This window comes from Nerophis lumbriciformis, linkage group LG07 (assembly GCF_033978685.3).
Source record: "Nerophis lumbriciformis linkage group LG07, RoL_Nlum_v2.1, whole genome shotgun sequence".
Taxonomy (NCBI): domain Eukaryota; kingdom Metazoa; phylum Chordata; class Actinopteri; order Syngnathiformes; family Syngnathidae; genus Nerophis; species Nerophis lumbriciformis.
This window is the reverse complement of record NC_084554.2, coordinates 43,920,858-43,947,834: the sequence shown is the minus strand read 5'-3', so window position 1 is coordinate 43,947,834 and position 26,977 is coordinate 43,920,858. Positions and strand designations below refer to the sequence as shown.

The 26,977-nt window shown below is 40.9% G+C and overlaps 1 protein-coding gene across 2 annotated transcripts in view; it reads left to right on the top strand.

Moving 5' to 3' along the window:
- drosha (drosha ribonuclease III) overlaps positions 1–26,977 on the top strand; it is a 298,514-nt gene that overhangs the window by 261,098 nt on the left and 10,439 nt on the right. For both annotated transcript variants that reach the window (XM_072913522.1, XM_061965099.1), the window contains exons 30-31: positions 12,738–12,830; positions 13,436–13,482. In XM_072913522.1, coding sequence (XP_072769623.1) covers positions 12,738–12,830; positions 13,436–13,482 — 140 coding nt within the window. The remainder of the gene's footprint in view (positions 1–12,737; positions 12,831–13,435; positions 13,483–26,977) is intronic.

Here is a 26,977-nt window from a genome sequence, read left to right as displayed (position 1 = left end):
ATCTAAGTTACATTTAAACCAGTGTGGGTGGCACTGGGAGCAGGTGGGTAAAGTGTCTTGCCCAAGGACACAACGGCAGTGACTAGAATGGCGGAAGCGGGGATCGAACCTGGAACCCTCAAGTTGCTGGCACGGCCACTCTACCAACCGAGCTATACCGCCCCTGTAGTAGTGACATCAGATTGCAAAATGTCAGTGCCCGGGCAGAACAAACACAAACATATTACAACAAAAGATTGCAACAGCGCTACTTGTAATAATTAAAAGCCTGCTAGTTCATCAAGGAGGACATACGAGCAATATGCTGAAAAATTTGAACACACAGGACGCAATAAATATAAAAGTCGCGTTTTTTTTAACCGCTCTGATCTCAAAAAAGGGACCCTCCCTTTTGCAAGAAAGAGTCCTCCGAGATGATTGTATGATTAATGAGATGTGACTAGAATTGTAGATTAACAATTTATTATTTACAAACAATAGTAATACCAGCACTGAAGAGAGGACTGCGCCGTATAAAGTCCAGAGCATTATCTGTAAATGGTTGCTTTTGTCAATCTTGATGGATATCAAAACCAAAAGTTAACTTGTCGTGTGTGTTGGACACACACATCTGTCCACTATGCCTTTGTCTCAAACCTAGTACCTCGCCTTCTGGAAGCTAAATGAGATACAATGTGTCTCTCATGTGGAAAAAAACAGGGTGCATTCATTATGTCCTTGAACATAATGTACTCCACATGAGGTAAGATCTCATGTACAGTTAGTTCACTCTGCCCCAAGGTTAGAAAATATTCTAACAAAACATACCAATTCAAACTTGCCAGTCTGAAAATGCTGTGAACACAACATGTCAGCTGATAAAGTTGCAAGTGACGTTTGGTTTTATGGCTGCTATCCAAGCCTTTTTTGGTTCGATTACTGGTCCGAGGCCCTTGGCTTTGTTCTAAGTTGGAAATAAGAAATATGTCATAATTTGTTCCCTCACTAGTGTGCCGTGAGATACAGTCTGGTGTGCCGTGGGAGATTATGTAATTTCACCTATTTGGGTTAAAAAAAATTTTTTTGCAAACCAGTAATTATAGTCTGCAAGTTATGTGTTGTTGTCAGAGGTGGGTAGAGTAGCCAGAAATTGTACTCAAGTAAGAGTACTGTTACTTTAGAGATTTATTACTCAAGTAAAAGTAAGGAGTAGTCACCCAAATATTTACTTGAGTAAAAGTAAAAAGTATGTTGTGAAAAAACTACTCAAGTACTGAGTAACTGATGAGTAACATACACACACATATCATATATATATATATATATATATATATATATATATACACACACATATATATATATATATACACACACACATATAGATATATATAGATATATATATATATATATATACACACATATATATATATATATACACACACACATATATATATATATATATACACATTGATATATACAGTATATAATTTATATTTATTTATTTTGCCGTTTTTGTTTACATGTTAAAGGTGTTTTAATGAATATACATGCATGTTTAACACATATAGATTCCTTTCTTTCATGAAGACAAGAATATAAGTTGGTGTATTACCTGATTCTGATGACTTGCATTGATTGGAATCAGACAGCAGTGATGATAACGGCCACGTTTTCAAATGGAGGAGAAAAAAAGTTTCTCCTTTCTGTCTAATACCACATGAAAGTGTTTGGTTTTTGGCATCTAATTTGTCCAGCTTCCATATTCGTTTTTATACACTTTACAAGAAATACATTGGCGGCAAACTCCGTAGCTTGCTAGCTTGTTTGCGCTGGCTTTCGGAGACTCTTATTTTGAAAGCGCATGCGCGATGGAGCGGCACTTTTATTGTGAAGACAGGAACTGTGTAGTCAGTCTTTAGGCTTTTGACGAGATGTACGGTTGAAATAAAAAAGGGTCTTTTTTCCATCACAATTTTGATTGATTGATTGGAACTTTTATTAGTAGATTGCACAGTACAGTATATATTCCGTACAATTGACCACTAAATGGTAGCACCCCAATAAGTTTTTCAACCTGTTTAAGTCGGGTCATGTGACCGCCTGGCTCTGTTTGATTGGTTCAACGTCACCAGTGACTGCATCTGATTGGTGGAACGGAGTGAACGTCACCAGTGACTGTATTTGTTGAAACGCAGGCACTATGACAGACCAAAACAAACAAAGCGTGCATTAACAGATCGATAAAAATTAGTAGCGAGTAGCGAGCTGAATGTAGATAAAAGTAGCGGAGTAAAAGTAGCGTTTCTTCTCTATAAATATACTCAAGTAAAAGTAAAAGTATGTTGCATTAAAACTACTCTTAGAAGTACAATTTATCCCAAAAGTTACTCAAGTAGATGTAACGGAGTAAATGTAGCGCGTTACTACCCACCTCTGGTTGTTGTTGAGTGTCTTTGCAGAGTAACCGTGTAATACTCTTCCATATCAGTAGGTGGCAGCCGGTAGCTAATTGCTTTGTAGATGTCGGAAACAGCAGGAGGCCGCGTTTCAACCAAAAATAAACAAAAGGTGAGTGCCTCTTAGAAAAGGCATTGAAGCTTAGGGAAGGCTACGCAGAACGAAACTACATCTGAATTGGCTACAAAGTAAACAAAACAGAATGCTGGACGACAGCAAAGACTTACTGTGGAGCAGAGACGGCATCCACAATTGCGACGACGACTTTTTACTGTCAACTGAGTTTAATTTTTTAATGTTTTCTGCTAGTGGTGTGCCTCCGGATTTTTGTCAACGCAAAAAATGTGCCTTGGCTCAAAAAAGGTTGAAAAACACTGATATAAACAATAGTGGCAGTTAGTGATGCAGCAAGTTTGCACCGTGTTTTAAATGTGTTAAAGACAATAAAACATTTGGGCAGTGTCGTACATGCAGTCGGCCCACAAAGCCCACAATGCATTGCTTTTTCTTTTCTTTTCTGCTACCGCACATTTTTAAATTCATTTATTTGTATTTCTCATTGCGTTCTGCATGTAAAACTAATTTTTAATCAAATATGTTTTATTTAACTTCAGTTTGTTTCATTAATTGGATTGACATTATGTGAAGAAAAAAAAAAGTTTTTGTCACACTTCGAGCAAATTAATAATGAAAACCATGTGATGACAGTGCTAATGTTTCCTTTGTGGATCAATCCACAAATAGAATTTCAATGTAATGTTATGTTATCCTATTAAACATAACCGCATATAAAAGGTTTATATCGCATCCTTCTTCTGCTCGCAAACAGAATGTAGGCTGTGGATGTATAAAAGCTTGTTGTAAGTGTAAACAACCTCGCCCCTCAAGGAGTCGCCCACCCTCACACTTTGACAAAAGGTCAAGTAGCAAGTTTCATTTCACTGAATGCCTTTTGAGAGCTGACATATTTGTTGCCATGGTGATTGACACACATGGTTTACTGCTTCAAGAGAGCCAACTAATCATGAAGCACATATACTGTAGAGCAGTGGTCACCAACTTTTTACCCCCCCCATATATATATATACAGTGTTTCCCCGAGAATGTTTGTTAGTTAAGGTGGTGTCTCTTTTCAGGGGGAAGGGGCTGGGTGGGAGTAGGCCGGCTTTGTCGCGTGAATAAGCCTACAATTTTTGGTTGTGTTTTCCGCTCCGTATGCTTAATGGCAATATACGATACATATCTCGATATTTTTTTCGTAAAGTAAAAACAAAACACAAAACAGTCCTAGTTACCTGAGATACTAAGTATGTCCTCACATATAGAACATCTTTGATTAGCATCTTTGCTGTCTGTTCTTAATAGTAAAGCACAGTGCACCTGTCTCATAGAGCAATGGTCCCCAACCACTGGGCCGTGGATCAATTGGTACCGTGCCGCACAAGAAATTAAAAAAACCATTTTTTTAATTTTTTTTAATTTTTTTATTAAATCAACATACAAAACACAAGATACACTTACAATTAGTGCACCAACCAAAAAAACCTCCCTCCCCCATGTATTCTCATTCAAGGGGAACATTATCACCAGACCTATGTAAGCGTCAATATATACCTTGATGTTGCAGAAAAAAAGACCATATATTTTTTTAACCGATTTCCGAACTCTAAATGGGTGAATTTTGGCGAATTAAACGCCTTTCTATTATTCGCTCTCGGAGCGAATAATAGAAAGGCGTCGGGAAGCAATCCGCCATTTTCTCACTTTCGTCGGTGTGTTGTCGGAGGGTGTAACAACACGAACAGGGACGGATTCAAGTTGCACCAGTGGCCCAAAGAGGCGAAAGTGGCAAGAAATTGGACGAAATTTGTTCAAAATACGAGGCTGTGGGGAAAGCCGACGAAATGGTCAGTCGTTTGTTCCGCACACTTTACCGACGAAAGCTATGCTACGACAGAGATGGCAAGAATGTGTGGATATCCTGCGACACTCAAAGCAGATGCTGACATCAACTCCAAAACTGGACAGATCAGCTTTCAGGAAAAGAGAGCGGATGAGGGTATGTCTACAGAATATATTAATTGATGAAAACTGGGCTGTCTGCACTCTCAAAGTGCATGTTGTTGCCAAATGTATTTCATATGCTGTAAACCTAGTTCATAGTTGTTAGTTTCCTTTAATGCCAAACAAACACATACCAATCGTTGGTTAGAAGGCGATCGCCGAATTCGTCCTCGCTTTCTCCCGTGTCGCTGGCTGTCGTGTCGTTTTCGTCGTTTTCGCTTGCATACGGTTCAAACCGATATGGCTCAATAGCTTCAGTTTCTTCTTCAATTTCCTTGCCTCCACACTACAACCATCCGTTTCAATACATGCGTAATCTGTTGAATCGCTTAAGCCGCTGAAATCCGAGTCTGAATCCGAGCTAATGTCGCTATAGCTTGCTGTTCTTTCCGCCATGTTTGTTTGTATTGGCATCACTGTGTGATGTCACAGGAAAATGGACGGGTGTATATAACGATGGTTAAAATCAGGCACTTTGAAGCTTTTTTTTTAGGGATATTGCGTGATGGGTAAAATTTTGAAAAAAACTTCGAAAAATAAAATAAGCCACTGGGAACTGATTTTTAATGGTTTTAACCATTCTGAAATTGTGATAATGTTCCCCTTTCACACTCATTCACACAAAAGGGTTGTTTCTTTCTGTTATTAATATTCTGGTTCCTACATTATATATCAATATATATCAATACAGTCTGCAGGGATACAGTCCGTAAGCACACATGATCGTATTTTTTAATGACAAAAAAAAAAAAATTCCCATTCCACCCCCACACCCTGGTCCGTGGGACAAATTTTCAAGCGTTGACCGGTCCGCAGTTACAAAAAGGTTGGGGACCACTGTCATAGAGGATCTTTGAATAGTGTGTTTGCGGTAGATTTTTAAAAACCGCACAGTTCTCCTGTCATGTAAAGGATTTTTGACTAGTGGTTTTGTTGTTGCTAATATTGATGCTGTTGTCGATAATGTTCATTTTTGTTTCACAACATTTGGATTTGTGTTTCCTCAATTGTTCTGTTTATTGTTGTTCTTAATGTTGCTGGGACGGGTTTGGTTTTGGAATTGGATTGCATTGTTGTGGTGTTGTTGTGTATTGTTTTGTTGATTGATTAATAAATTCATTAAAAAAAAATAATAATAATTATAGATCAATACAGTCTGCAGGGATACAGTCCGTAAGCACACATGATTGTATTTTTTAATGACAAAAAAAAAAAAAAATTCCCATTCCACCCCCACACCCTGGTCCGTGGGACAAATTTTCAAGCGTTGACCGGTCCGCAGTTACAAAAAGGTTGGGGACCACTGTCATAGAGGATCTTTGAATAGTGTGTTTGCGGTAGATTTTTAAAAACCGCACAGTTCTCCTGTCATGTAAAGGATCTTTGACTAGTGGTTTTGTAGTTAGTTCTTAAAACAACACAGTGCCCCTGTCACATAGAGGATCTTTGACAAGTGTTTTTGCAGTTGGTTCTCTACAACACAGTGCTCCTATCATAAGAGGATATTTAGCTTGTGAGTTTGCAACAAATTCCTAAAAACTGCACAGCGCTCCTGTCACATAGAGGATCTTTGACAAGTGTGTTCTTACCAGCGCATGCAACACATAGCAGCTTTGTGAGGCCCCCCCCCCCTGCTGAGATTGTGCTACAACGACGCTCGCAAGTGTCTTGTTTGCTGTTGGCGCGCGCTGGCTTGTAAGTGAGAGGAGAAGGAAGTGAATTATTGATATGAGTGTCATAAGTGACCACGCTGCATTAAAAATGGATCGCTCTCCTGAAATAAGTAAATTGTGTGTGAATAATTCAGGGCGACTCGCAGCTCGAGCACAGCGTGTTTATGCTAATGTTAACATTTCAAAACGTCTCCCAAGTTTTGTCTTTCTGTCTCGTTTCACACGTTCGTCCCCGCAGAAGAATCTCAAATGACTGCTCTTCTTTCTCTTCCAAATGAGGAACATCTGTCAACCGTTCGTTCGTTTACGCTTACACTTTGTCAAGTTTCTGGTTTTAGCTTCCAACACGTTGTCTAACAGGGCTTTAATCCAAGGTTTTTGCAGCGTGTGCCACTCATACCCTGCTGGAGTTGGACTTGAGTTCAGCATCTGGGCTCCAGGCCCTTTTGCTATTCAGAATCAGAAATACTTTAATAATCAACCGTATATTAATATTCGGTTGTGTTACTGCAATTTCATTATGCACAGTCTTATTTTTTATGAATTCTAGTTATTTTTAATGTGCTGGCTGTTATTAATTCCTTGCATTGAATAAATGACACACGTTTATTTTGCACTTAAGCTTAGTCAGAGGTGACCAAGTGTGCCATGGGTTGGCCTTTTTAATTACTTCGAGCTTGTATTCAATCATGTGTTTTTATTTCTTTATGAATAAAAAAGTCGGGCGGCGTGGCTCAGATAGTGGAGCAGCCGTCCAAAAACTTGAGGGTTTCTGGTACGAACCCAGCCTTCCATATCCTCGTCAGTGTTGTTGTGTCCTTGGGCAAAACACTTCACCCACTTTGCTCTCAGTGCCACTCTTACTGGACTACAGATGGAAATGAGCAACTATGTTACAATGTGACTCATTTACAGTCTGTGCAGCAGAGTGTTCATTCATGTGCACTGTGCTGAATAGTTTTAAAGGGGAATTATGGTCTTTTTTTTTTACATTTAAAACCTTTTCTTGTGGTGTATGAAACATGTTTAGATGAGATTTGTGTTTCAATTCTACGTACATTTTGCTCCACGGACACATTTTTTGAGTCTGTCTGCAAGCTGGCCATTTGTGGAAGCGATCCCAGATTGCGATTAAAACCACGACCCACCCTCCCAAAAGTATCATTTTTATTTTATTTTTAAATGTACACAGTTTAAATATATAGCCTAAAGTCAGTGCAATTTTTTTCCAGACAGTTGAAAAATGTATTTAAAAATGTTACTTTGATTATGCAGCACGGTGACACAGGGGTTAGTGCAGGGGTGCTCACACTTTTTCTGCAGGCGAGCTACTTTTCAATTGATCAAGTCGTGGGGATCTACCTCATTCATATATATAATTTACATTTACTTATTTATGAAATATATGTTTTTGTTAACAAGTTAAAGGTGTTTAATGATAATGCAAGCATGTTTAACATATATAGTTAATATTGTTAAAAAATTAAAGGTGTTTAATGATAATACAAGAATGTTTAATACATATAGTTAATATTGTTAACAAGTTAAAGGTGTTTAATGATAATGCAAGCATGTTTAACACATATAGTTAATATTGTTAAAAAATTAAAGGTGTTTAATGATAATACAAGTATGTTTAATACATATAGTTAATATTGTTAACAAGTAAAAGGTGTTTAAAGATAATGCAAGCATGTTTAACACATATAGTTAATATTGTTAAAAAATTAAAGGTGTTTAATGATAATACAAGAATGTTTAATACATATAGTTAATATTGTTAACAACTTAAAGGTGTTTAATGATAATACAAGAATGTTTAATACATATAGTTAATATTGTTAACAACTTAAAGGTGTTTAAAGATAATACAAGCATGTTTAACACATATAGTTAATATTGTTAAGTTCAAGGTGTTTAAAGATAATACAAGCATGTTTAACACATATAGATTCCTTTCTTTCATGAAGACAAGAATATAAGTTGGTGTATTACCTGATTCTGATGACTTGCATTGATTGGAACCAGACAGTGGTGCTGATAATGTCCGCATTTTCGAATGGAGGAGGAAAAAAGTCCTTCTTTCTGTCCAATACCACATGAAAGTGGTTGGTTTTTGGCATCTTATTTGTCCAGCTTCCGTACTCCTTTGTATGCACTTTACAAGAAATACATTGTCGGCAAACTCTGTAGCTTGCTAGCTTGTGCACGCCAGCTTTCTGAGACTCTTATTTTGTTAGCGCAACTGTGCAGTCGGTCTTTGGAGTTTTGACGACAGGTACGGCGCCAGTCTGTTGAAATAAAGTGTTTCTCACCTTCCAGTCGGTAATTTTAATGAGCTGGCAGCAGCCAGCGTCATCTCAGAAGACCCTCGGGTGCCGTGAATGTCAATCAAGTGACGAAAGTGACGTCATAGTGAAGATTTATGATCGCTCATTTTTAGGACTATTTTTTTAATGCCTGGCTGGTGATCGACTGACACACCCTCCGAGATCGACCTGTAGCTCGCGATCGACGTAATGAGCACCCCTGGGTTAGTGCATGTGCCTCACAATACGAAGGTAGTCCTGAGTTCAATCCCGGGCTCGGGATCTGTCTGTGTGGAGTTTGCATGTTCTCCCCGTGACTGCGTGGGTTCCCTCCGGGTACTCCGGCTTCCTCCCACCGCCAAGAACATTCACCTAGGGATAGGTTGATTGGCAACACTAAATTGGCCCTAGTGTCTGAATTTTGTCTGTCTATCTGTGTTGGCCCTGCGATGAGGTGGAGACTTGTCCAGGGTGTACCCCGCCTTCCGCCCGAATGCAGCTGAGATAGGCTCCAGCACCCCCCGCGACCCCAAAAGGGACAAGCGGTAGAAAATGGATGGATGGACTTTGATTAGCAGGTCATATCATTAGGTACACCTGCACATCAGACGAGCTGCGTGAAAAAAAGCTAGAATTTCTGTCACTGCATGTTGCACATCGCTGCTATGTGCATGCCAACATTATATGGAAATACACATTTATTCTGTCTTTTTTTGTTTCCTCATTGAATGAGGCAGAGGATAAGCTACTCTCCCTCTGGTTGAGAGCTAGACTTAATGTCCAAAAAAGGATATCCAGCCTGCCGTGTGGGCTACAAGAGGACGTCCACTTGTAGCTACTGCAAAACCCCACGAAAAGAGGCATCCAAAACTGTATGCGAGCTTCCGACAATGTCATGTGTTTACATACAAAACAGGCGGTTCCTGTATTATGTATTAGCAAATAGTAAACCTATCAACTTCAAGGCATTGCAATCCATAAACTAAAAGAAAATATGTGATTTAAAAAAAATGCAAATTATGATTATGACTGTAAATTAATTTTCTTCTGTTGATTCTTAGTTCAGTTGTATTTTTCTTTGTTCTACATCGTTATAACATAAACGATAAGTTTGTGTTTATTTGAAGCTTGACAGTGATGAAATGCTTTGCACAGAGTGGTTGTGGGTCTCCTCTCTGCTCTGACGAGAATGGAATGGACTTCATTGTGATTGCATTTAAAAGTACAACAAATTGTTTTTTCAGTGAGGAAAAGCTAACAGCAGCTCCATTAGAGTATATATTATGGTGTTTATTATTATTATTGGTTCACTGCCTTTTATTTAATTTGTTTACTGAGTTTTCCCCCTCATGGTACGCATTTTAAAAGAAATGTTAAAAAGCCAGACATAGTGCATGTTTCGAGCGAGTGTTTATTTGATAAACACTAAAAATTTGCATTTTTTCTCTTGTTTGGTGGAAAGTTGTACATTAAGTTATATATTTATATAATGTAGCCTTGGCTGTAGCTACTTTTGCAGTGTAGCTTAGTACAATTCTCTCAGGATAGCTTCCCCAGTAGCTTAGTTACATTTTCCAAGTAGCTTCCCCATCACTGTGTATATATGTATATATATATATATATATATACATACATATATTATTAAAATTTGTAAGAAGCGCTCTTTCAATGGTGCCAAAATGTATAGGGGCTCTGATTTTTATTTAGTATTTTTTTGTATATTTATTTGTATTAATTATTTTAATTATTTATCTGTCAGTTTACTTGTTAACTAAAGTGATCGATCTCTAGCATTATCGCATTAATCATGTAGAAATGCAGATTATTATTTATTTTAACCGCGCGTTTTCATTCTGGTTTACTTGAACCAGGTTATGTTGTCAGTGATCAGGCCAATGCATACTGTACTGTACGTCAGTGCAAGGACGGGTGAGGAGAGTCTGACTGGTGTGCTCGATGGCTCATTTCGCTTTAAAATAAACCCTGATGGGACTTAAAATAAAATTGTTTGCACGTTTTGAGCAAATTAATTATTTGCATTCAAATAAAACATTTTAAAAATTGTCCTGAATTAGAGTCTGACAATAAAATTACATTTGTGTCAAAATATCGAGGTCTTTTTTAGTGTTTTTTTTAAGTTATGCATGCAAGTAATTTACTGCAAATATTCTCAATGCTAAAGTGTTATTAATCTGATTAAAAAGGTCATGTAATATTTCTATATTTATTTATTATAGTGTTTTAATTTAGTGTTAATATTATTATTTATTGGTAATAGTATTATTCTTAATGTTTTAATATTAAAGGGGAACATTATCACAATTTCAGAATTGTTAAAACCATTAAAAATCAGTTCCCAGTGGCTTATTATATTTTTAGAAGTTTTTTTCAAAATTTTACCCATCACGCAATATCCCTAAAAAAAGCTTCAAAGTGCCTGATTTTAACCATCGTTATATACACCCGTCCATTTTCCTGTGACGTCACACAGTGATGCCAATACAAACAAACATGGCGGAAAGAACAGCAAGCTATAGTGACATTAGCTCGGATTCAGACTCGGATTTCAGCGGCTTAAGCGATTCAACAGATTACGAATGTATTGAAACGGATGGTTGTAGTGTGGAGGCAGGTAGCGAAAACGAAATTGAAGAAGAAACTGAAGCTATTGAGCCATATCGGTTTGAACCGTATGCAAGCGAAACCGACGAAAATGACACAACAGCCAGCGACACGGGAGAAAGCGAGGACGAATTCGGCGATCGCCTTCTAACCAACGATTGGTATGTGTTTGTTTGGCATTAAAGGAAACTAACAACTATGAACTAGGTTTACAGCATATGAAATACATTTGGCAACAACATGCACTTTGAGAGTGCAGACAGCCCAATTTTCATCAATTAATATATTCTGTAGACATACCCTCATGTCAGCAGGCAAGGGAAGCTAGGGTCGATATTCTTCTCTTGATCATCTTCGGGACGGTGTGAGCCAAGACATCCAGGGGGTTTAGCTCGCTCGTCTGCGGGAACAAACTGCCGCCATTGTTTGCCCTGCTACCGAGGTCCTTTGTCCCTGAATTGCTCACACACTCCGGCAGATTCAATGGGAGTCTGGCGGCAGATTTCTTTGACTTTATCGTTGGAAATGCATCTTCTTTGAGTGTCGCAGGATATTTACACATTCTTGCCATCTCTGTCGTACCATAGCTTTCGTCGGTAAAGTGTGCGGAACAAACGTCCAATTTTTTGCCACTTTCGCATCTTTGGGCCACTGGTGCAACTTGAATCCGTCCCTGTTCGTGTTGTTACACCCTCCGACAACACACCGACGAGGCATGATGTCTCCAAGGTACGGAAAACAGTCGAAAAAACGGAAAATAGTAGAGCTGATTTGACTCGGTGTTTGAGAAAATGGCGGATTGCTTCCCGATGCGACGTCACATTGTGACGTCATCGCTCCGAGAGCGAATATTAGAAAGGCGTTTAATTCGCCAAAATTCACCCATTTAGAGTTCGGAAATCGGTTAAAAAAATATATGGTCTTTTTTCTGCAACATCAAGGTATATATTGACGCTTACATAGGTCTGGTGATAATGTTCCCCTTTAAAGTTTCTACATCCTTTCTATAACGTGTTTCTAAAACAGACACGTTATAGAAAGGACGGCGTGGCGCAGTTGGGAGAGTGGCCGTGCCAGCAACCTTGAGGGTTCCTGGTTCAATCCCCACCTTCTACCAACCTCGTCACATCCGTTGTGTCCTTGAGCAAGACACTTCCCCCTTATATGGTTAGGGCCTTGCATGGCAGCTCCCGCCATCTGTGTGTGAATGGGTGAATGTGGAAATAGTGTCAAAGCGCTTTGAGTACCTAGAAGGTAGAAAAGCGCTATACAAGTATAACCCATTTATCATTTATTAAAAACGTGTGAGGAGTGATGTAGCTATGTTGTCCATGCAATCATGCCGTGCCCTGGCCCACGTCTTCCAATGCTGCCAAAGGAGTGAAAGTGTGGCTCTCACTAGTGCAACGTGCTAGAGTACAAGTGCGAGTACCTGAAGGTGCTCAGCTGGCCTCTGCTAGCAAATAAAAAAGCACTCTACCTTGTGTTGAGTTATGTTTGTTTCACTAGCATCATTTCTTCTCTTTTTCCCATTCCAAAGTCCGGAGTGTGTTTTGTGTCTTTGGCCTCTGACTTCATTCCTGTTATTTCTAAAGCCGTGTGTGTGTGTGTGTGTGTGTGTGTGTGTTTGCAGGACGCTGCAGACAGTGGGACCCTCCCACGCCCGCACCTACACCGTCGCCGTCTACTTCAAGGGCGAGCGTATCGGCTGCGGCAAAGGACCGAGGTGAGCGAGACTCGTAAAAATCTTGACGTCTCAAAGCGCCACTAATGGGCTGGCGGCGCTTGATCGCCGACGTTTATTACAGCCATCAAGCTCTTCCAGCGGGAGACGCGTTATGCACAATGAAAATGAATCGATCCATTATTGATTTGACGTAAAGTGTTGTGGAAATGCGCAGAAGGCGACTCTAGCAGATGGTGCGCGTCTCATGCTCTGCTCAGGTGCAGAAGAAACCGCCGGCAGGAATCACACTAGAATACATCAAACGCCCACCCAAATCCCCTTGGCGGCCCCCGACGTGAAAGCGAAGCTAATCTGGCGATAAATTTGTCTCCTCCATTGGATCTTTGACGGCTTATTCTTTACCGTATTCACGCCACTTAATCTCCACAGCCTCCCCGCATACGGGGGTGACGCCGCGTGGCGAACGCAAACATCGCCCGGCGCCGCCAGCAGGCTTAGCGCTTTGAGATGCTGTACCTGGCATTGTTTAGCAAAACAAATAAAAAGCATCCTCGCTAATCCTCCATATTTGTTATTTTCACGCTTTTTCCAAAAAAAAAGGTAAAATACGCTGAAGACTTTTCTTTGCTTCTTTTTCCATGTAGCATCCAACAGGCGGAAATGGGAGCTGCCATGGACGCGCTTGACAAATGTGAGTAGTTTGACACACACACACACACAGGGTTGGACGATTATGGCACAAATGATAATCCCAATTATTCTGATTGATATTGAAATCATGATTAATAACTAAAGATGATATTGCTTTAAAATGTAATATCGGAAATTATCGGTATCGGTTTCAAAATTATCGGTATCGGTTTCAAAAAGTAAAATTAATGACTTTTTAAAACGCCGCTGTGTACACGGACGTAGGGAGAAGTACAGAGCTCCAATAAACCTTAAAGGCACTGCCCTTGCGTGCCGGCCCAGTCACATAATATCTACGGCTTTTCCCTAACACACACACACACGAGTGAATGCCAGCATACTTGGTCAACAGCCATACAGGTCACACTGAGGGTGGCCGTATGAACAACTTTAACACTGTTACAAATATGCGCCCCACTGTGAACCCACACCAAACAAGAATGACAAACACATTTCGGGAGAACATCCGCACCGTAGCGCAACATAAACACAACAGAACAAATACCCAGAATCCCTTGCAGCACTAACTCTTCCGGGACGCTACAATATACCCCCCCACCCCCCCCCACCCTGCTACCCCCTACCCCCCAAACACACACACACACACCTCAACCCCCCCAACCCTGCCCACCTTAACCTCTTGCATGTCTCAAATTCCAAGCTGCTGTTTTGAGACATGATAAAAAAAATAATGCACTTTGTGACTTCAATAATAAATATGTCAGTGCCATGTTGGCATTTTTTCTGTAACTTGAGTTGATTTATTTTGAAAAACCGTATTACATTGTTTAATGCATCCAGCGGGGCACCACAACAAAAGTAGGCATAATAATGTGTTCATTCCACTACTGTATATATATCGGTATCGGTTGATATCGGTATCGGTAATTAAGAGTTGGACAATATCGGAATAGTGGATATCGGCAAAAAAGCCATTATCGGACATCTCCATTAATAACATAATAATTTTTTGAAAACATTAGTATTTATTGTACCACCAAAACTCAACTCTAATTATAATTTCAAATAAAGTCCAGATATAAACTAGGAATGAATAAACATGTAAAATGATAGTAATAGTAACAATAACTTACAATAAAAATATGAAAAAACATTACAATTTATTTTTTTTACATTTCACACTTATTTTGCCACCATAGTGTGTGCTTTTTGTGTTATAAATAAACATATTCACATCTATTGGTGCAATACGTCTTTTAAAAACTTCCACCTGTATTTTAAGTCAAAGCATAATTTTGTAAATGTATCAATAAGTGCTTTAAGTACATTATGCTTGTGCAAGGTACTTTTTTTAAAACCTTTATTTTGTTCGCACAGTCAGACCGGATGTTATTGTGAAGGGAGGAAGTGTGCTGTTGTTCTGTGCATGACGAGTAAGGCGACGACTTGAGAGACTCAAGTTGTGACTTTTGTCCAGATTGTACATTGATGTTACATGGATGATGTCGTTCACAACAACACAAGCAGATGAGATGTTTTGTGGGTGGATGGATTGTTCTTGCTAGCTTTAGCTTCGTAGTTTAGTCGCTGCTTCAAGTGGCCGTCTCAACGTTGTTTAGGTCGGGACTGGGCGGTTGAGTGTTTTGGGGATGGACACATTATTTTCCCAAACAAATGTTCCTTCTCCTCACTTACATTTATGTGAAATTCCCTGATATTCTGCATTTTACAGTGGATTCATTTATATTGGCCAATTATGTCACTCTGTTTGCGGTTATATTACCTACTTAGTGGCCTTGTGGTTAGAGTTCGCCCTGAGATCGGTAGGTTGTGAGTTCAAACCCCGGCCGAGTCATACCAAAGACTATAAAAATGGGACCCATTACCTCCCTGCTTGGCACACAGCATCAAGGGTTGGAATCGGGGGTTAAAGGGGAACATTATCACCAGACCTATGTAAGCGTCAATATATACCTTGATGTTGCAGAAAAAAGACCATATATTTTTTTAGCCGATTTCCGAACTCTCAATGGGTGAATTTTGGCGAATTAAATGCCTTTCTAATATTCGCTCTGGGAGCGATGACGTCACAACGTGGCGTCACATCAGGAAGCAATCCGCCATTTTCTTAAACACCGAGTCAAATCAGCTCTGTTATTTTCTGTTTTTTCGACTGTTTTCCGTACCTTGGAGACATCATGCCTCGTCGGTGTGTTGTCGGAGGGTGTAACAACACGAACAGGGACGGATTCAAGTTGCACCAGTGGCCCAAAGATGCGAATGTGGCAAGAAATTGGACGTTTGTTCCGCACACTTTACCGACGAAAGCTATGCTACGACAGAGATGGCAAGAATTTGTGGATATCCTGCGACACTCAAAGCAGATGCATTTCCAACGATAAAGTCAAAGAAATCGGCCGCCAGACCCCCATTGAATCTGCCGGAGTGTGTGAGCAATTCAGGGACAAAGGACCTCGGTAGCACGGCAAGCAATGGCGGCAGTTTGTTCCCGCAGACGAGCGAGCTAAACCCCCTATCGACCCTAGCTTCCCTGGCCTGCTGACATCAACTCCAAAACTGGACAGATCAGCTTGCAGGAAAAGAGCGCGGATGAGGGTATGTCTACAGAATATATTAATTGATGAAAATTGGGCTGTTTGCACTCTCAAAGTGCATGTTGTTGCCAAATGTATTTCATATGCTGTAAACCTAGTTCATAGTTGTTAGTTTCCTTTAATGCCAAACAAACACATACCAATCGTTGGTTAGAAGGCGATCGCCGAATTCGTCCTCTCTTTCTCCCGTGTCGCTGGCTGTCGTGTCGTTTTCGTCGGTTTCGCTTGCATACGGTTCAAACCGATATGGCTCAATAGCTTCAGTTTCTTCTTCAATTTCGTTTTCGCTACCTGCCTCCACACTACAACCATCCGTTTCAATACATTCGTAATCTGTTGAATCGCTTAAGCTTGCTGTTCTTTCCGCCATGTTTGTTTGTGTTGGCATCACTATGTGACGTCACAGGAAAATGGACGGGTGTTTATAACGATGGTTAAAATCAGGCACTTTGAAGCTTTTTTTAGGGATATTGCGTGATGGGTAAAATTTTGAAAAAAACTTCGAAAGATATAATAAGCCACTGGGAACTGATTTTTAATGGTTTTAACCCTTCTGAAATTGTGATAATGTTGCCCTTTAAATCACCAAAAATGATTCCCGGGCGCGGCCACCGCTGCTGCCCACTGCTCCCCTCACCTCCCAGGGCGTGATCAAAGGTGATGGGTCAAATGCAGAGAATAATTTCGCCACACCTAGTGTGTGTGTGACAATCATTGGTACTTTAACTTTAACTTTATATTCACGCGGAAATCGTATGGCTTTACATTTTTTTGGATGAGTTTAGCGATTATTGATGAGGCATGTGTCAAATAAACCAAAGTGTGACCACAAACTTCTAGTGGATGTGCTCTTTTTGTCAAGACTTGGACTATGGCTTGGTTTGTTCTCCCGAGGTGCTAGTGAATTGGACCAGATGTGGCGTGAAGGTGAATACATGATTTATTTAAACACTATAACTACAAAAAAGTACAAACGAAAAGCGCGCACAGCGGCGGAGAAACGACTTGGCTATGAAAACAAATAATTGCACAAAGGCAGAAACTATGAACAACAAAAAACATTAACTGTGGCTTAATAAACAAAAACTTACTTGGCATGGAACCGGCATGAAAAAAGAGCAGCAAGGGTCATAAGGGTGTGGAGAGTGTGCAGAAGCATAAATGCGGGATGTCGTCAGAACGACAAACTGAAAACAATGAACTTAAATACTATAGACATGATTAACGAAAACAGGTGCGTGACTCAAAACGTGAAACAGGTGCGTGACGTGACAGGTGAAAACTAATGGTTGCTATGGTGACAAAATAAAAGTGCACAAAAAGTCCAAAAACAAAACCGAACATGACCAAAACAAAAACATGATCACACAGACATGACAGAACCCCCCCTTACGGACAGATCCCAGATGTCCAAAAAGAAAAAAAAATTAACAAGAGTCATGGGAGGTAGGGAGGGGGACATGGCGGTGGGTCGCCAGACCAAGTGGCCCCGAATCCACCGAGGCATAGTCATGTGGCGGCGGCGAGTGGAACGCCGCTGCAGCAGGCGTGGCCAACTGGGAGGTGGGCGCACTTGGCGTGGCGGGCGACCAGGTAGCGGCCATATCCGTGGCCGACGAGGAAGCAGGCGCATCGTCATCGTGGCAGGCGTGGAAGCTCGGCGTGGTGAGTCAGGCGGCGAAGCTCGGCGTGGCGCGTCAGGCGGCGAAGCTCGGCGTGGCGCGTCAGGCAGCGGGTCTTGGTCTTGGCGTGGGTCTTGGTCTTGGCGTAGGTCTTGGTCTTGGTCTTGGCGTGGGTCTTGGTCTTGGTCTTGGCGTGGGTCTTGGTCTTGGTCTTGGCGTGGGTCTTGGTCTTGGTCTTGGCATGGCGGGTCTTGGTCTTGGTCTTGGCATGGCGGGTCTTGGTCTTGGCATGGATCCGGCATGAAAAAAGAGCAGCAAGGGTCATAAGGGTGTGGAGAGTGTGCAGAAGCATAAATGCGGGATGACGTCAGAACGACATACTGAAAACAATGAACTTAAATATTATAGACATGATTAACGAAAACAGGTGCGTGACTCAAAACGTGAAAAAGGTGCGTGACGTGACAGGTGAAAACTAATGGTTGCTATGGTGACAAAACAAAAGTGCACAAAAAGTCCAAAAACAAAACCGAACATGACCAAAACAAAAACATGATCACACAGACATGACACTTTTATGTCACTAATTTGCTCACTAATCCGTTTCACCGTGACAAGCTCGGGAATTTGCATGCACGCTGCACAGCCCATTAATAGATATATATTTTTTTTTAATATAATAATTTTATGATCGTGAGAAAATCTAAATCAAGATTAACATTTGATTAATTATCCAGCCCTAACGTGCATTGACCATTAGCTTTGGCAGCACAGTGCAAGGTGGTTGCCACAGAGCTGAGCAGTTGGTAGCGCCATCTTGGCTGTTTGAAGTGCTTGGCAGCACGCGTCCTCGTCCAAGTGGAAGCCTCACCAACACCAGAACAGCACTGAGCGTGGTCGACCGTGTCATTGTGCTGCTGCTGCTGCTGCTTCTTGTCGCCGTGGGCCGCGCACAGTTTGTGTTTTCGTGTTTGAACGAGCCAGGCTTCACGCGCCCTCGGGGACCCTCTCGGCCTTAGAACTCTTCTTCTGGTCCTCCTCAGAGCTTTCTTGGCTGGTTTTCATCTCGCCATCAAAGTCCACTTGAAGAAAAGTGCTGCGTGTGCTTCACTGCAGTCAAGTAGTGACAACACTCCACATTTGCCTCCTTTAAAACAACTTCATTCTTAAAGGCCCGGTATTATGCAAATGTGACTTTTTGACGATGTTATAAGAGTAAAATGTGCCCTTAGGGCCTGTTTATGAACACCAAATGCCAGAAAGATCTATTATCTCCCTCACTTAAGAGAAGACGCGTTCAAATGCCTGTAGTTTCCTGATGTTTTGATTGATTGATTGAGACTTTTATTAGTAGATTGCACAGTGAAGTACATTTTCCGTACAATTGACCACTAAATGGGAACACCCGAATAAGTTTTCCAAATTGTTTAAGTCGGGGTCCACGTTAATCAATTCATGGTATAAATATATACTATCAGCATAATACAGTCATCACACAAGTTAATCATCAGAGTATATACATTGGATTATTTACAATCCGGGGGGTGGGATGTGGAGGGGGTTGGGGAATGGGGGGGTGTTAGGTTTGGTCATACTTGCCAACCTTGAGACCTTCAATTTCGGGAGGTGGGGGGTGTGGGGCGGGGAGGGGGCGTGGTTGGGGAGGGGGCGTGGTTAAGAGGCGAGGAGTATATTTACAGCTAGGATTCACCAAGTCAAGTATTTCATATATATATATATATATATATATATATATATATATATATATATATATATATATATATATATATATATATATATATATATGTATATATATATATGTGTGTGTGTGTGTATATGTATATATATATATATATATATATATATATATATATATATATATATATATATAAATAAAAGAAATACTTGAATTTCAGTGTTAATTTATTTACACATATACACACACATAACACTCATCTACTCATTGTTGAGTTAAGGGTTGAATTGTCCATCCTTGTTCTATTCTCTGTCACTATTTTTCTAACCATGCTGAACGCCCTCTCTGATGATGCATTGCTGTGTGGCACGCAAAAGGTGCTTTCATCAAATGCACTAGATGGCAGTATTGTCCTGTTTAAGAGTGTCACAACATTGCTGTTTACGGCAGACGAACTGTTTTACAGTAGACAAAAACGTGACTGCTGTTGTTGTGTGTTGTTACCGCTCTGGGAGGACGTTAATGAAACTGCCTAACAATAAACCCACATAAGAAACCAAGAACTCGCCCTCGATCATTCTACAGTTATAACGTCATTGGGCAGAAACGCTGTTTATATTGTGTGCCTGAATTTCGGGAGATTTTCAGGAGAAAATTTGTCCCGGGAGGTTTTCGGGAGAGTAGTAATCCCGCCTCCTGGTGCCGGTTAATGCACCCGCGCCGCAGAATGCACCCCCCGACGGGAGCGCCACACCAACCAAAGCCCACACCCAAACCCTCCACGTGCAAGACCGAATCCACCCAAAAAAAGTCACTTAACAAGAAGCCAAAAAGTGCAAAAAAAAACAATGCTCGCGCCGGAGGAGCCGTGAACGACTGCAGGGACACAACATTAGGTACACCTGCAGACTGCAGCACGGATTTCATATTTCATTCATTCACAACTCCTCCAACACGAACACCACTGTTCCCGCACTTATAAGTAAAGGTAAGACCATAATAACGTTTTTTTAATTAAATGTGCTTTTTTGTGTGCTACAGTTTGTATGTGTAAAGTTAAAGTTTAGTTAAAGTACCAATGATTGTCACACACTAGAGATGCGCGGATAGGCAATTATTTTATCCGCAACCGCATCACAAAAGTCGTCACCCATCCGCCATTCACCTGAACTAACATTTTATCAAAACCGCACTCGCCCGCACCCACCCGTTGTTATATATCTAATATAGACGATGCAAGGCATTAGTGAGGTTATAAAGCTTTTGCCTGTTAAAGAAAGGAGACTGCTCCAAATGCAGCAGAGACATTCAATGCGTGCCACGCTGTCACGGCCCAGACGCACACCAGTGCGCAATCATCTGGGAGCCGCGCTGAGCGCACCTCCAAGCGCACTCGCGCCACTCAAACTGCTGCAGGCAGCTGCGTTCTATCTTGTTTTAACATCCTGTGGCACTCTTCTGGGATCACGGCGGACGAAATTGCTCATGCTCAGGGTGTTTGTGGAGGTTCGGGGTTTTGCACAAATGTGATGCACCATGTTAGATGTCCCGGTTTTGTGACTGTCATAGACATAAACAGCGTTGCAGCTCTTGCAAATCACGTAGCCAGCATTACTATCATCCTGATTTTTTTTTAATTTCAACCGCCCGACCCGACCCGCGGATAAAATCTAATTTTTTTTAATTTCAACCGCCCGACCCGCGGATAATCTGCGGACTCCGCGGTTGTGTCCGCAAACCGCGCATCTCTATCACACACACACTAGGTGTGGTGAAATTTGTCCTCTGCATTTGACCCATCCCCTTGATCACCCCCTGGGAGGTGAGGGGAGCGGTGGGCAGCAGCGGCGCCGCGCCCGGGAATCATTTTTGGTGATTCAACCCCCAATTCCAACCCTTGATGCTGAGTGCCAAGCAGGGAAGAATGCTGGTATGAGCTTTTAAACATAACCCGTTAACTGCTGCCAATCAAATGGTGAATAAGATACTCTTTAGGGTTCATATGTTTGTAAATCTGACTGTGATGAAGTCAGTGCCTCACCAGCCATCAACCTCACCGCACGTCACTGGTTAGATCGGAATCTGGGTTTAACGTGGTTTGTGGAGCTCCCTCCAGTGTCGTGGTTATGGCGGTCATTTACGTTATGGAAGTAGTTTGACATGTACTTTGGTATCAGGGAGGTGTCGCAAATTTTATAAACTAGAAAGAAAAACCCTCCTTCCACCTCTGACCCGCCCTTCGCTACAAAACTTACTAATGTAACTACTCTTTAAGAAATGTAATTGATAACTAGGGATAGTAATTTTTACGTTACGTTGAAAACAAAATATGAGGCATATGCGGTTGAAAAACGTTTCATGAAAGCAGTGAGTATGAGTTTGTGTCTTTTAAAAGGCGGTGCCTGTTGTTTGGTGACGTGTGACGTCAGCGAGAGAGACAGATAGCATTTGTTCGCCCTTGCGGGACTGTAGCTCTGTGGAATATTTTCACTGGATTGTCTTACCTCTGGTTTATAAAGAGATTAAATGTTACTTCGAGAGCTGACTTGTCTCCTTGTCCAAAAATGAGGTATGCTAAGATTGCTAGCTTGTCACTTCAATCATTGATTTGTTGCTCATTATTCCCAGGTAGTATTGTTGTGTACGAGTGTGTGTTGTTTGCTGTGTGATGTTGCCTCTTTCTATTTGATATTCAGTTCATTTTATTGGTTGTTGCTTCCATTTTTAAATAGATATTTCCTGCTTTGAACTTGCTGTTTAATAATAATATGTTTATTAAATAATATGAAGGAGGAGGCTACGCCGGATAGTCGAACCTCGGATTCAGGAGGAACAGTGTGGTTTTCGTCCTGGTCGTGGAACTGTGGACCAGCTCTATACTCTCGGCAGGGTCCTTGAGGGTGCATGGGAGTTTGCCCAACCAGTCTACATGTGTTTTGTGGACTTGGAGAAGGCATTCGACCGTGTCCCTCGGGAAGTCCTGTGGGGAGTGCTCAGAGAGTATGGGGTATCGGACTGTCTGATTGTGGCAGTCCGCTCCCTGTACGATCAGTGCCAGAGCTTGGTCCGCATTGCCGGTAGTAAGTCGGACACGTTTCCAGTGAGGGTTGGACTCCGCCAAGGCTGTCCTTTGTCACCGATTCTGTTCATAACTTTTATGGACAGAATTTCTAGGCGCAGTCAAGGCGTTGAGGGGATCTGGTTTGGTGGCTGCAGGACTAGGTCTCTGCTTTTTGCAGATGATGTGGTCCTGATGGCTTCATCTGGCCAGGATCTTCAGCTCTCACTGGATCGGTTTGCAGCCGAGTGTGAAGCGACTGGGATGAGAATCAGCACCTCCAAGTCCGAGTCCATGGTTCTCGCCCGGAAAAGGGTGGAGTGCCATCTCCGGGTTGGGGAGGAGATCTTGCCCCAAGTGGAGGAGTTCAAGTACCTCGGAGTCTTGTTCATGAGTAAGGGAAGAGTGGATCGTGAGATCGACAGGCGGATCGGGGCGGCGTCTTCAGTAATGCGGACGCTGTATCGATCCGTTGTGGTGAAGAAGGAGCTGAGCCGGAAGGCAAAGCTCTCAATTTACCGGTCGATCTACGTTCCCATCCTCACCTATGGTCATGAGCTTTGGGTTATGACCGAAAGGACAAGATCACGGGTACAAGCGGCCGAAATGAGTTTCCTCCGTCGGGTGGCGGGGCTCTCCCTTAGAGATAGGGTGAGAAGCTCTGCCATCCGGGGGGAGCTCAAAGTAAAGCCGCTGCTCCTCCACATCGAGAGGAGCCAGATGAGGTGGTTCGGGCATCTGGTCAGGATGCCACCCGAACGCCTCCCTAGGGAGGTGTTTAGGGCACGTCCGACCGGTAGGAGGCCGCGGGGAAGACCCAGGACACGTTGGGAAGACTATGTCTCCCGGCTGGCCTGGGAACGCCTCGGGGTCTCACAGGAAGAGCTGGACGAAGTGGCTGGGGAGAGGGAAGTCTGGGCTTCCCTGCTTAAGCTGCTGCCCCCGCGACCCGACCTCGGATAAGCAGAAGAAGATGGATGGATGAATATGTGACATTTACAACCTTCAAAATGCTGCCGACTGGAGCACACTGTCATCAAAACAAACATGCGGTGTGATGTCGTAGTTTATAATCTTTGGCTGGATGCTAACATACATCATGTCTCCAATTATTTCATTAGTCTGCTAATTAGCGGCAGGTGAGCGCTCAGCCAGCAGGGGCTGTAGGCGATGTCGGCGAGGTCGGGCTTTGATTCCATTTGGGGGCTAAATGATTGATACTGTTTGTGCGGATCAGCTTCATTATTTTCCTCAGCAGAGTTCAGCGTTCTGCTTCTTGAATTCTTGCTCCTCTCCTCCCCAGCGAGCGCCGTGTCAGCCTGATTGATGGACGCTCCTAAATGAACGTTTCCTCTTCATAAGTTGCTCTTTCATGTCACTAGATTAAAAAAAAAGGATCATTTCATTTGAAAATCGAGCCCGTTGAGTTTTAAAAGTTCACTTCAGTCCAAGCAGGAGTTTCCAAAGTCCAGCAAGTTTTTTTTCTGCCTTTCTTACTGAATTTTAATAACCTAAAATTAAAAAAATGAATCGATACAACATTATCAACTTGGAAAATATTTTCCTAGGAACCTTCAACACCTTACATTTATAGATAACACAACTTTGAATAAGAAATTAAGGGTTAAAACAACAATCAATCAATCAAAGTTTACTTATACAACCCTTAACCACAAATGTCTCAAAGGGGTGCACAATCCAAAACGACATCCTCGGCTCAGATCCTATAAGAAAAAACTCAACCCAATGGGAACAATTAGAAACCTTTTTTTTCTTGCCCTGATGTGGTATCTGAGCCGAGGATGTCGTTATGGCTTGTGCAGCCCTTTGAGACATTTGTGATTAATGACTATAAGTAAACGTCATTTGTCTGTCTATCTGTGTTGGCCCTGTGATGAGGTGGCGACTTGTCCAGGGTGCACCCCGCCCTCCGCCCGATTGTAGCTGACATAGGCTCCAGCACCCCCCGCAACCCCGAAAGGGACAAGCGGTAGAAAATGGATTGATGGATGGATTGCTTGACATGTTTGTCATTTCCGTAACTGCAATGTTTTACCAGAACAAAACGCTAAAATACAAAAGGTTTGTCTTTTTGGATGGAATGTAACTCTAACTAGGCATTCTAACTCTTGATAATTAGCTTAACTTTTACTAACTTGCTGAACTCTTGTTAACTAGCTTAACTCTTGATAATTAGCTAAACTTTTGCTAGCTGAACTATTGTTTACTTGCTTAACTGTCAATATGTAGCTGAATTATTACTAGCTAAACACTTGTTAACTAGCTTAACTCTTTATACTCAGCTAAACACTTACTAGCTGAACTCTTGTTAACCAGCGTAGCTCTTGATAATTAGCTAAACTCTTACTAGCTGAACTCTTGTTAACCAGCGTAGCTCTTGATAATTAGCTAAACTCTTACTAGCTGAACTATTGTTTATTAGCTTAACTCTTAACTAGCTAAACTCTTACTAGCTAGCTGAAGTCTTAACTAGCTTAACTCTTGACAATTAGCTGAACTCTTTAACTACTTTAACTGTTGATAATTATCTAAACTCTTACTAGCTGATCTCTTAACTATATTAACTCTTAATGATTAGCTAAAGTCTTAGTTGCTGAACCCATGTTAATTAGCTTAACTTTTTTGATAATTAGCTAGTTTTATTAACTAGTTGAACTCTTGTTAACAAGCTTAACTATTGATAATTAGCTCAATCATACTAACTCGCTAAACACTTGATAACTAGCGAAAATGTTGATAATTAGCTAAACTCTTACTAACTAGCTTAACTATTCTTGATAATTAGCTGACAACTAGCCAAACTGTTAACTAGCATGACACTTGATAGCTAAACCCTTTATTGCTGAACTATTGTTAACAAGCTTAACACTTGACAATTAGCTGAACTCTTTAACTACCTTAACTCTTGATAATTATCTAAACTCTTACTAGCTGATCTCTTGTTAACTATATTAACTCTTAATGATTAGCTAAAGTCTTAGTGGCTGAACCCATGTTAATTAGCTTAACTTTTTTTTATAATTAGCTAGTTTTACTAACTAGTTGAACTCTTGTTAACAAGCTTAACTATTGATAATTAGCTCAATCTTACTAACTAGCTGAACACTTGATAACTAGCTAAAATGTTGATAATTAGCTAAACTCTTACTAACTAGCTTAACTATTCTTGATAATTAGCTGACAGCTAGCCAAACTGTTAACTAGCATGACACTTGATAATTAGCTAAACCCTTCATTGCTGAACTATTGTTAACAAGCTTAACACTTGACAATTAGCTGAATTATTTAACTACCTTAACTCTTGATAATGATCTAAACTCTTACTAGCTGATCTCTTGTTAACTATATTAACTCTTAATGATTAGCTAAAGTCTTAGTTGCTGAACCATGTTAATTAGCTTAACTTTTTTGATAATTAGCTAGTTTTACTAACTAGTTGAACTCTTGTTAACAAGCTTAACTATTGATAATTAGCTCAATCTTGATAACTAGCTAAAATGTTGATAATTAGCTAAACTCTTACTAACTAGCTTAACTATTCTTGATGATTAGCTGACAACTAGCCAAACTGTTAACTAGCATGACACTTGATAATTAGCTAAACCCTTCATTGCTGAACTATTGTTAACAAGCTTAACACTTGACAATTAGCTGAACTCTTTAGCTACCTTTACTCTTGATAATTATCGAAACTCTTACTAGCTGATCTCTTGTTAACTATATTAACTCTTAATGATTAGCTAAAGTCTTAGTTGCTGAACCATGTTAATTAGCTTAACTTTTTTGATAATTAGCTAGTTTTACTAACTAGTTGAACTCTTGTTAACAAGCTTAACTGTTGATAATAAGCTCAATCTTACTAACTAGCTGAACACTTGATAACTAGCTAAAATGTTGATAATTAGCTACACTCTTACTAACTAGCTTAACTATTCTTGATAATTAGCTGACAACTAGCCAAACAGTTAACTAGCGTGACACTTGATAATTAGCTTAAACCCTTCATTGCTGAACTATTGTTAACAAGCTTAACACTTGACAATTAGCTGAACTCTAACTACCTTAACTCTTGATAATTATCTAAACTCTTACTAGCTGATCTCTTGTTAACTATATTAACTCTTAATGATTAGCTAAAGTCTCAGTGGCTGAACCCATGTTAATTAGCTTAACTTTTTTGATAATTAGCTAGTTTTACTAACTAGTTGAACTCTTGTTGGGTCGGTATAGTTCGGTTGGTAGAGCGGCTGTGCCAGCAACTTGAGGGTTGCAGGTTCGATCCCCGCTTCCGCCATCCTAGTCACTGCTGTTGTGTCCTTGGGCAAGACACTTTACCCACCTGCTCCCAGTGCCACCCACACTGGTTTAAATGTAACTTAGATATTGGGTTTCACTATGTAAAGCGCTTTGAATCACTAGAGAAAAGCGCTATATAAATATAATTCATTTAATTTCATTTCATTTCATTGTTAACAAGCTTAACTATTGATAATTAGCTAAATCGTACTAACTAGCTGAACAGT